Below are 12,637 nucleotides of genomic sequence, written 5' to 3'. Positions count from 1 at the left end.
TTTTTATCTCATCTTAATCATCAACAACAAGTTTTGCTTAACTTCGCTTCAGACATTTGCGGTAATAACCATTCTTATTCAACACGCTTACACATTTCCATAATGTATAATACAACTTCAGCTCTTAGTAGGCTCAAATGGTACTTCCAACTGATACTCGAAACCCAAGATACAAATCTTTGACGTTATTTGAATTGTAAACATCGACGTCAAGCATCGACAATTTTTATGTTATCTCCCAAACTCCTCAAATAACTTCGACGACAAACTGCACCCCATCCCAACATCATCACGTCAAAATAAAATCTATTACGGCTGCGGCAATCATTCTTATAATACACTTCATCTCGTTATCTTTCTGACGCTTCAAACGGAGTTCAAATCAGATATCCGAAACTCAAGCTACGCGCATTCTCGAGTTCCAACTCGGGTTTGCGATTCACAACACTTCACACATCGACTACGTCCGTTAATCACTTATGCGAGTCCAACATAAAGTCTACCGCAACTTTATCACCTTAACACTTGTCAAACACCGGCATCAGACGCAAAGGCTAAACACACCGACAAGCTCTCAGTCCTCAACCGTGCTGAACATCGTCACTCTCTAACTTCTGTCTCCCAAAATTATCCTTAACTTCACATCATCTTCGACTCTGGCTAACATCCTAAACTCTCAACAACACTTGCATCGTCGCTTGTCGACAGCATACCTGACCATCCCTTACAACAGAAACATCTTCGAGAAGTAAAACTTCTCCCCCACTTTGAATCAAACTAGTCCCTGCAATAAAGCAAATAAGTACCGACAGTGTTTCACACACATGTCGCGTACTAAGGAATAAAACACTGACAACATTCAACTGTCACACAACTCAACTGACTCGACAACTTGGCCGGACGGACCGACCTGCTCTGATACCACTAATGTAACACCCCATTTCTACCCGGCAAATATATATAAATCAGAGTTTTTCCAAAATTTCTCAATAAACAAATGAGGCGTCACATAATCAAAACAAAACAAATCACCTCGTCGCATAAAGCGGATACATAGCACCTTTGAAATAGAATAACTTATTTTATTAAAACACAGCGGAATCACTTAAGAATGTATTCAATAAAATATCTTCAGTTAACTTAACATTTTGTCCAACCAAAATGAAATAATTAAATAGCAACATCAATAATAGTATAAATCGTTCCCCCCAGAGTGCTACGTATCAGAGCGACAACCGACTCGAGTAACGGCAACTAAATCTTCATACTTGAATACCTGCACGTTGCCAATATAAAGGCAACGGCGAAACAAGAGAAAAGGGTGAGATATCAAATCATATAAGTGGGCGTATGATAAATTGCATGCTAGGATTCAGACATATAAAATAATCACCTCACAAGTATCAATAGCTACTATACACATCATACTTCTACAGTTCATTAGTCTCACATACTTTTCATCACACAACAAGTCATAATCATGTAAATAGTATCCTCTAATAAATTTCACATATTCAAGTAAGCACAAAATTCAATAGTATGATACTCAAAAGATTCAATACTATTATCCCAAATATATACACAATCCATCATTATCACATATTCACACGTTTAACCAATTATATATCAAAACATCACCAATTTCAATTATCACATCTCATGTACACATGACAATCACATAAATGCATATATTCAAACATCACTTAACCTCAATGTGACTCAATGCAAGACATGTGACTCTATGCATGTGGTACCCAATGTGGACCCAAAGTTCCACCGCTTCCGATTCATATAGAATCTAGCCACGCTTCAGATCCGGACAAGATCAAAGCCACCAAATGTAAACATATAGTTTACCGCTTTCCGATTCACTCTAGAATCCAAGCCACGCTTGTGTTTCAAAGCAATTCCACCTATGTTTCAAGGCACACTATGATATGAATGTATGTACAATCTCACAAATATATGCAATTAAGATCATCTCTACCATCTTAACTTTCCACATATCACAATAATTCAACTCTATGAATTATCCACCAATTGTACACAACATTCTCAACACATACATATCATTCACATATAAAAGGTCAATTAATCAATTACGATTCACAAAATCCAATTAACACTAGTAACCATACTATCTCATGTTAATTCTCATTTTGCCAATTATATATGAACATACACATTTAAAATCAAGCAATTAATCATTAAAATCAATGCTATCCAACTACCCACAGAGAATCAATATCAAAACACATCATTGACATAATAATATATATTTCTCAACATACATATTCAAGTCAAAACACAATTACGGATAAATTCTCAAAATATCGTAATTTACCGACAAACCAAATAGTTAATCTAATTCCAAATTATATTCTAATCAATTAAACACATTGAAATTAATTCAACTATTAATTTAATCAACCAATTAATAATCACACTATATTAATTTAATTCACTTCTATTTCTACTTCATTTCCAATTTATAGCATTCTATTGCTCAAGATCATTTTTATTGAAAAGAATATCGCGCTAGCTTTCTAACGCTTCGAACGGGGACTCGAACGGAGTTACGGTTTAAAAGATATAAATTGTTGAAGTTCCAATGAAAAAGCAAACACCGACATTATACACTGACAACTCTAAACATGTCAGAATTACTCAAAACAAACAAAAGCATGACACTTAGTAATTCAAAATAACTCTAGCAACTTTATTGTCAACTCTAACAACTCTATTGACAACTTTAATAACTCTATTGACAACTCTATTAGCAACTCTAACAACTCTATTGACAATTCTATTAAATTATTATAATTTATTTATAAAGAATATTTAAACCAAACACAATTTCAGTCGATTCGTAAAATATCACAATTTCAACAAAATAACACCACCATGTTAATCTACTGATTAAACTTAGCTACCACGTAAATTTTCATCAAATTCCGGGCAACTAATTATACCACTTAACTCAACTATTTCGGTCGAACGAGACTGTTTTGAATAACATAGCACCACTTATTTCTTGTTTCTCGCTACAGTGCATAAAAGTAATTCATAGTATTTTTTTTTACTCACGTTGTGCGTTACAGGAAAACAAGTAACAGCATATATACATATATATACCAATTGCAAGTGGGTGGCTATCTCATTTCATGGTGACTTGTTGCAATATACCATTTCAAGTTACAGGATAAAGACACAAGAGACTTCATTTAATAAAAGGTTGCAGCTACATTACACATAGCACAAATATTCCTAGGTATATAATCTTTTAGATTGTTATCTGATTCAACAGACAATCCATTGAACAAAACTGTTAAAATAATTATAACTAACAGTTTCATCTAGTATAAAATAAAAATAGAGAAAGACTAGATATGTGACTGAATATTATGAAGAATAATCTTGAATGTCAAATATATGGAATGATGATTACCCCCATGGCGTTCCTGCGGAATGTCTATATGTGTGGGTTTACAATACTTTGTCCATATTTTGGCTCTCCCTCTCTCTCTCTTAGAAATAGTATTTGCCAGAGACAACCCGTTAATACCCATTGATTGAGGCAACGATAGTGGGCAACATTATCACAAACATTTTTCAAGTCTCATTAAATCTTATTCCAATCAATTCCAGCCAACCAATTTCATAGTATTTATAAAATCTCAATTTCAGCAACTATCAACACAAGATAATGCAATGAATCTAAATTCCCAAATCCCCAACATACAAAGTTTCATAAGCCCCATTATAGGAAGAGAACCCCACCCTTACCTTATCAATGGAAGCAAATCAATGGGTCTCTAATTGCATCTTTACTTGACACCATGGATGAAAACTCTTCAAGCTTCTTCTTCTTCTTCTTCTTCTTCTCCATAGTGTTGCCTCTTTCTCCTCTATTCTTGTCTCTTCATTATGACAACTCCCTCTTTCCAAAATCTCTAAAACCCTAATATAAAACCAATTGGGCTTAGTGTTTAAATCCTCTCTTTATTTAATATCCTCCAAAATCAATTTAGGCCCAATAAGAGATATAACTCAAATAATCAATTATATCACCTTTAATTAATATTCCAACAATATAATAAATTCCGACTTGTAAATAATATTATTCTTAATATTATTTTTCGACTTCAATTTAATAATTCCAAATGTGCCCTTAAATAATACCGACAATCCAAATTTGACCAATATATCATATTTCCGGTCTAATCTTAATTACTCAGAAAATTCCGAAAACTTCAAACATTATTCCAATAATATTTCTAATACTGAAAATATCAAAACTCTTGATTAAATATCAATCCGCTATCCCGAACTAATACCGACTAAATCGTCTCAAAATACAAAAACTTCACTAAACACTCTGAACGTCTAGATTAAGCGAATAATCGAATTTCCGGGTGTTACAAATCTCATGTGCCAGATTTTTGTCTTTGACAAAAGTTTCGTGGATACAACATTTGTCGAACCACTTACAACTTCAGCCTCAAGGGTATACAAGCCTTGTTTCTTCACGCCTCTCAAGACTTCCTTCGACCCCTTCATGACTCTTAGTATACTTTTCTCTCCTTGGAAAACATATCCTTTCTTGTTGAATTCACCAAGAGAAAGCAGATTTCTCTTCAAATCAGGAACATACCTGACTTCATTCAACAAACTTATTGACTCATCATGGAGCTTGAATCTCATAGATCCAACACCTGCAATTTTGCAAGCCTTGTTGTTTCCCAGCAATACTGATCCACCATCTAGATCACATAATTCCTCGAACAAGTCTTTGTTTGGGGTCATGTGCCAGGTGCAACCTGAATCCATAATCCACTCTCTTCTGGAGTCACTGCTTGAAACCACAAGAACATCAAATGATTCAAAATCATCTTGAACAATGGCTGATTTGCCATTATCTTTACCTCTATGATATTTCAGGCGTTCAGGGCACACCTTTCTCGTGTGACCCTCCTTCTTACAATGATAACATCGAATACCAGATGCTTCGCCACTATAAGACTTCGATTGGCTTTTGCCTTTCTTCTTGTCGAACTTACCATCCTTTCGCAAGAATTTTCCTTTAATGGCCAAACCTTCACCAACAGTCGAAGGTTTATGCTCTTTTCGTTCGTTCAAGTCCTTACAATACAGGGCTGATTGAACTTCTTCAAAGGTCAGGGACTCCCTTCCGTACAAGAGAGTTTCTTTGAAGTGAGCATGTGATCGAGGCAAAGAGCACAATAGTAACAACGCTTGATCTTCATGATCGATCTTCACATCAATATTTTCAAGATCAAGAATCAGCTTGTTGAACATATCCAACTGCTCAGCCAACACTTTGTCTTCAATCATCTTGAATGAATACAAAGCTTGCTTCAGGTAGAGTCGATTTACCAACGATTTGGTCATGTACAAACTTTCAAGTTTCACCCATAACCCTGATGCCGTCGTCTCCTTTGATACCTGTCGGAGAACCTTATCACCAAGGCTCAACAAAATTGCGCTGTGTGCTTTCTCGATCATATTCGTCTTTTCCGCTGCCGTCAATTATGCATTCATGGCTGTGTCTCCCTTCAACGCTTCCAAGCAACCCTACTGAACCATTAGGGCTTTCATCTTCAAGCGCCACAGACCAAAATCATTCACTCCGGTGAACTTTTCAATCTCATACTTTGTTGAAGACATCTTCTACACGCTCACCGCACCAATTTGTTGTGAAATCAATACCAAGAACAAAGTATAATAGGAATAGAGAAGATAAGAAGAACACAAGGAATTGGTTATAATTGCTATTCTTTTACTTTCTCTTAAAACAATATTACAAGTTTACAAGAATAACAAATAACCTCTCTCACCCTAAATTAGGATTTGCTGTTTAGCAATGATAAGAGACTAGTTTGCTATTTATAATAAAACCTAACATACTAACTAATGGGCTTTTTCTACAAGGCCTATTACACAAGCCAACTTAATAAACAAGCTAACTTAACAAATTAGGGTTTAAACACTAAACCTAATTTAACATGCTAACAACCCTAGCATCTTCGACATAAGCATGTGAACAACCTTCGACTTCATGCTTAATCCTGTCGAACCAAGAAGTTACCCTTCGACCATACTAGAGTTCGATCCAATATCTCACAATCCCTAATTACATATTCTTTCTGGAACAACTCTTAGTGGCTGAGACTTCTCTAATGATAGTCCAAACTTGTCCTCCATGTTCATATCTTCTATTTTCATTCCATCTTCTAATTTCCAGTTAAAACAATTGATAAATGAACCCAACATCACATGTAACATCTTGGTCGATAACGGTATACCAGGACAAATTCCACAGTTTGTGCAGTCCTGTAGGAAGGTTTGGAAAAAGTTTGTGAAGTCTTGTAGTTCTAAGAATTTCATGGTTAGTACCACTTGTGTTTTCTGATGATTTTATAGATACAACCATTGATTGTCTCGTGGGGGTTACAGAAAACTAGAGAACACATTGATTGCTGAAAAAAAGACAACAACTAGGAGATGCAGGTGATCGGGAACCATCTCCACCATCACCACATGAGAAGTGGAAGAGGGGTCGACAAAGGCCAAATGGAGAATACACTTCTGATGCCTCAAGTTTAGCCACTGAGAGAATTGTAAGTACGTAGAACTTGTTGTGCATATGTTAATTGTTGTTTAAATTGCTTTGGTTGTTAACAATGTATGTCTTATCATGTTGTATAGGATTCGTTGGTAGCCTTGACCCGTGAAAGTTCCTTTGTTCCAGAACCACGACGTGACATATTAGTAAAAGTCATCAGAACAAATGAGCACGGTGGGCGTGTCCAAGGTGTTGGAGATAACATCGGTCTGAGAGATTATTTTGATTCATCTATAATAACCACCGGATAGACGTAAAATGAAACGTTAGAAGAGTTACCGAGGAAGATTGATAATCAACAAAAAAAATCCAGAGAAGTTAGAGGTGGAGCGGGAAACTCACATGAGAAAAGTGGAATACATAAAAGAGTTATATGCGGTATGTGAGAATATTTTTAAAATTTTTTGTGTGCATATATGTTAGAATATTATGTTAATTTTGTTATGTGTTCCTGAGTTTTTTATGATATAGAGAATAAGTGGTATTGTCCAACCGTGTACAAATGAATATGATAATGAGGATGATCAATTGCTTGCTAGAAATATTGTATGTGAAGCAAGAATAAAAGGGAGTTGTTCAACCTGCCCCACTGGTCACGAGTTCAATAACGGATTGTTGAGTCCATTTGAAGGATAACATGCCAAAATGTTAAGTACCGTTATGCGCCATAAATATGAGTTGTTTACTCTTGCGCTACAACATGATCCATATTTTGAGGGGTTAGAGAAATTCATAGTCCATCCTAAAGATATTAATGATTTGATTGTTGGATAGAAGTGGTTGGACTTAGGGCTAATACAAGATTGTGGCACGTAAGTATATCTCATTACATTTGTTTTTTTGTTTTTGTAGTTTTGTAATTTCTCACGTTTTTTTTTTATTTTATTTAACCATTTAGGTACAGTCACCATGTTTCTATAAAGTTAAATAAATCGGATACTTATAGATTGTTGAATCTAGTTAGAGTATGATTTACAAGTAATACTCCAAAAAACATTGAAGACTTCTTAACATCTGAGATAACGGGTGGGAAAGAATATTACTTAGCATCATTCCTCCATAAGTGAATAATTTTAAATTAATGGTTATCTATTATAGTTAGTTTTCATGTTTTACAAATACTAACTATATATGCATGTATTATTCATTCAGAGAATATTTTCAATTGATTATCATATCTCTTTGGATGAATATGGTAACTACATTGTGTTCGTTAAACATACCACTAGAACCTAAGATGAAACATATCATTACTAGGTAACTTTATGTTTATGAGACTTTTATTAATTTTTTCTTTGAATTTGTAATTATCATTACAACGGTTGTTCTCACGTGGTTGTATCCCTTTTCCAACCATCATCATAGGTGTTTTCCATAGTACTAGTCATTGTGTAACTCTTATTTGCTCTTGTGAAACTCTCAAAGCTTCCTCCAACTTAAATTCTCCATTGAGAAGAACTACAAATGCTCTAAATTCTCCATTGTCTCCAGGAGGTATGTAGGCACAAGATGCAATGTCTTTCCGAGCATAATTTTAAAACCAAACAAACTTTCTTTTGCACACAACTATTTTTACATAGATTTTCAAAAAGGTTCTTGTGGAGTACCAAGGATGTGAGGGGTTCTAACATCTTCCCCTTGCATGATAAACCCTCGTACCTAAGATCTCTGCTTTGTTTTATTAGTTTTGATTAAAGAAAAAGCTTCTTTGGGTTTTGTTTCTCTCTTTCCATTTTCCTTTGGAAACAATAAAGCGCGGTGGTGACTTTCACTAAAATAATGAGTCAAGTCAATCAATGACTTTGGTCTTAATTTTTCTCCACTACAGTATTGTGCTTGAAGATTAGTTGATATGGAAAACCATAACACAATGCATAGAGAAGCATTTGTTTTTTCAATTTATCGCGTTTGGCGGCGGTAATATTTTCTGATTTTGTAGTTAAGTGATCTTCATGACCATTAAACCACATTTTGACCACACCAGCCCATATTTTATAGTTTGCTGTTCCGGTGAGTTTCCCACACGGAATAAGTGGAACCTTCATAAAATTTACGGAATTGGTCTCTCCCATGATTTTTGGTTTCTTGGATGGAAAAACCGATAGCATATCTAGAAAGAGCATAAAAAGGCGATGCCGAGGGCGAAAAAGGCGGCGACAGAGGCAGTGGGGCGCACTGTCACGCGCGGAGGGTAGGGCAACACGTGAGATTCATACGCAGGTGGCAGAGGATGCGTGAGGGAGTGTTGTAAGTAGGATAGCGACGACGATTTTGGGTACCAGTTGATTAGAAGGAGAGGATGCCAACGGTATGGTTGCTTTACCAGAAAATTTGTCGGGTGTGGTGGTGCGTTCGTGCATTGCGGTGAATGGCCGATATTTTGTAGAAATGAAAAAACAAATTTTCTAGAAGACAGTGGGTCAACCAGCTCTAAATACCATGTTGTGATTGTATTTTTGTGTGTCGAATACGATCACACATTTTGTATATTTTTAAGCAAAATAGATATACATAATATATAATAATATAATTTACACTTATGACTAATCTACTTAATATAAATCTAAGGTTGTCATGATGACAACCCTAGCCTCAAACCTATCTCTATGCTTACGTGTCAGCTTGATAGCAAATCTTGCTCAACCCTAATTTCATTTTTTTTATTTCTCTTTGTCCATCTATTTTACAAATATATCTATGTTTAAAACATAACTTACTTATTTAAATTTAAATATTATAAAAAATATAATATTGTAATAGTCTTCTTTGCTATTCTCAAAAATAAAAAGTAAAATAATAATAATAGAAATAATAATAATAATAATAATAATAATAATAATAATAATAATAATAATAATAATAATAATAATAATAAAATTTTAGCTAAAAGGAATCTCCATATAATTTTTTTTCTAAATTACATTAATATTTTTTTAATATGAATTTCTTGAAACTAAATAATTTTATTATAAAATGATTCAAAGAGTATAAAAAAAACAAACGGAATATGTTACTTATTTCAAACAATGAAATCCCTATTTCTACAAATAAATTCAAACAGTATTATTACAACAAACAAATAAATAAATAGTGTTTGCTAAACATATTTCAAATAGCCCTAATTGCATATTCTTTCCGGAACAACTCTTAGCGGCTGAGACTTTTCTAATGATAGTCCAAACTTATCCTCCATGTTCATATCTTCTACTTTCATTCCATCTTCTAATTTCCAGTTAAAACAATTGATAAATGAACCCAACATCAAATGTAACATCTTTGTCGCTAACGGTATACCAGGACAAATTCTCCTTCCAGCACCAAATGGTAGAAGCTCGAAATTGTGACCTTTAGCATCAATTTCAGAATTTAAGAATCTCTCTGGTGAAAACAAATTTGCATCTTCCCAAACACTTGAATTTCTACCAATAGCCCACACATTGACCCAAATTTGTGCATCTTTTGGGATTGTGTAGCCATCAATTTCCACATTTGCATTGGCTTTTCGAGGAAGTAAAAATGGAACGGAAGGGTGTAATCTAAATGTCTCTTTTAATATTGCTTGTAAATAAGGAAGCTTAACAATATCTGAATCTTCAACTGGTTTTCCTTTGCCAATGATTTGTTCCAACTCTTGTTTTGCTTTTGACATAAGCTTTTCATTTTTGAGCAATTCTGCCATTGCCCATTCTAGAGTAGCTGAAATTGTCTCCGTACCAGCAATAAATAAAGTCTGATAAAATCAAATGAGTGTCAACGGTTAGTCAAGGAATTCCTAAACAACATTTATTTATATTTATGTACTATTAATGTCAAAGAGATAGGAAAGTACCAGAGATAAATGTGTGATTTTGGCAATGCTCATTTCTTGGCTGTTGTCTTGAGCAATGTTGAGCAACTTACTTAGCATGTCATTGTTTGTGTCAAAACCTTGTACTTCCCTCAGCTTCAATCTTTCATCAATTAAACGTTGGAAGATATCAAAAACCTTCTGAGCATGAACAGCGTTACGGCGTTTAATACCTTGTAGATCAAAGTCAAACATATTTAACGCAGGAAAAAGATCAGCAATGTTTGGTTTTCCACACTCTTTCAATATATTCACAATTAGCTCCTTGAAATCTCCAACTGATTCACCAGGTTGAACCAAATCTACAGAGAAAATAGTATTTGACAACAAATTAATTGATGTCTTGAAAACCATATCTCCAATATTAACAGCTTCGTTAACCAGACTACTTTGGTTAATATCGTTGAGACAATCTTTCAGTTTCTCAAGTCTTATTCCCTTACTCTCATCGAGTGTTTTGTTAGAGAATAATTGATTATTGCATAGTTTTCTTAACTCTCTCCAAAGAGGTGCAATTGGTAAGAATGCAATGTTGTATTTGTGGTGGTCATGAACTTTTACAGCACCAGGAACGGTTCTGTTAGATAAGAGATTATCATGTGTTTGGAGTATTTGTTTGGCCATGTTGGGTGAAGATACAACTATGGTTGTTACTTGACCTAACTTTAGACTCATGAGTGGACCATGAATTTCAGCTAATTTGGCTAAGGATTTGTGTGGCTTTTTTCCTAATTGATGGAGGTTTCCTATAAGAGGAAGAGGAGTAGGTCCTGGTGGAAGTTTGATCATGTTTTTAGTGCATTTAGAAAGTAGAAAATAGAGAGTGAATGGTAATAGAAATAGGAGGATCATAGAACTTAGCAAAAAGTACTCCATCTATGAAACAAAGAGATGTATGTTGTTGTTGTAGCTATTCAGATGTGTCATTAGAATTTATAGGCAACATGAAGGGAGTAGAGACATGGTATCTGGCTAATACGGAGGAAATGGTTCTCTTGTAACCTAGTCGCTTATGATAGGAACCGCCTTTAAATTAAATAACTGAAAACTGTCTGCGGCTTTTAAATTGTTAAAGTGTCAACTGTCTCTAGAATACATAATCAATTGGTTAGGGCTGCAATACTATTTTGTATATAAAACTTCCAATAATTTAGACATTCATTGATATTTGTTTTAATAATCATTTGGTAATACGTCAATATACACTGATGTGGTTGAATATCATATACTTTCAAATCTTTCTAAATTTCAACAAATTTAATCTACTTATCAACTTTGAATCCAAGTTAATTTCGAATTTATAAATTGTTAATGTCACTACTATAAAATTGTAATATATTATATCTTTAAATCAACATTAGTAGACTTTGACTTGCGCGTTGTGCGGCGAAAATGATTTTTTTATTTAATTTTAAAAAAGAAAAAATATATCAAAGTTTGAAAATATTAAATGATCAAGCGTTATGATTTTTAACATTGATAAGAGTAAAATTATAGTTTAATTTTGCTTTGTTACAAACATTATTCTAAAAGAAAACCATAACAATAATTTTATAGAATATTTTGACATAATTATAATAAAAAATTACTATTTAAAGTTAAAAAGAAAAATCAATTCAATAATTAAACTATTTCTAATATCATTCTATTATAAAATCTAAAGATATCATAATCGTAATTAAACTCAAATTCATATATTCACCATATAAAACATAATTAAATAAATTTTAAAAAAAATTATGAAATAATTATAACGGTTGGATATTAAAGACACATAAATATATTCAATACTTTTATGATAATCATCAATATATTTATTAATTAGTTAGTATATTTGTTATTTTTGATATATTTAATAGGTAAATTATTGCTAATTTATAGGTAAAATAAATCGTATTATGTACAAATTTTAAAAATATTATATTCATAATTTATTAAGACATTGATTGATATTTGTATCATATACTTTCAAATGTTTTTAAATTTCAACAAATTTAGTCTACTTATCCAAGTTAGTTTCAAATTTATAGTGTTAATGTCACTACTACAAAATTGTAACATATTATATCTTTAAATCAACATAATTAGTAACTCCTATCTAGTCGTCTTAATTGTTTATTAATTTAAATAAATGCTTTTTATTA

General features: G+C 33.3%; 1 protein-coding gene across 1 annotated transcript; it reads right to left on the bottom strand.

The window, feature by feature from the left end:
• Nucleotides 1-9,747: 9,747 nt before the first annotated feature.
• On the bottom strand, nt 9,748-11,365 carry LOC131623890 (geraniol 8-hydroxylase-like). The gene is made up of 2 exons (XM_058894885.1): nt 10,476-11,365; nt 9,748-10,376 (listed from the first exon to the last, which is right to left on the bottom strand). The coding sequence occupies exons 1-2, from the start codon at nt 11,343-11,345 to the stop codon at nt 9,765-9,767; spliced, it is 1,482 nt and encodes a 493-aa protein (XP_058750868.1). The 5' UTR covers nt 11,346-11,365; the 3' UTR covers nt 9,748-9,764.
• Between the last annotated feature and the right edge of the window lie 1,272 nt (nt 11,366-12,637).

Source organism: Vicia villosa, unplaced genomic scaffold (assembly GCF_029867415.1).
Source record: "Vicia villosa cultivar HV-30 ecotype Madison, WI unplaced genomic scaffold, Vvil1.0 ctg.000089F_1_1, whole genome shotgun sequence".
NCBI classification, from domain to species: Eukaryota; Viridiplantae; Streptophyta; class Magnoliopsida; order Fabales; family Fabaceae; genus Vicia; species Vicia villosa.
The sequence above is the reverse complement of the archived record's forward strand: the minus strand, read 5'-3'. Positions and strand labels throughout refer to the sequence as shown.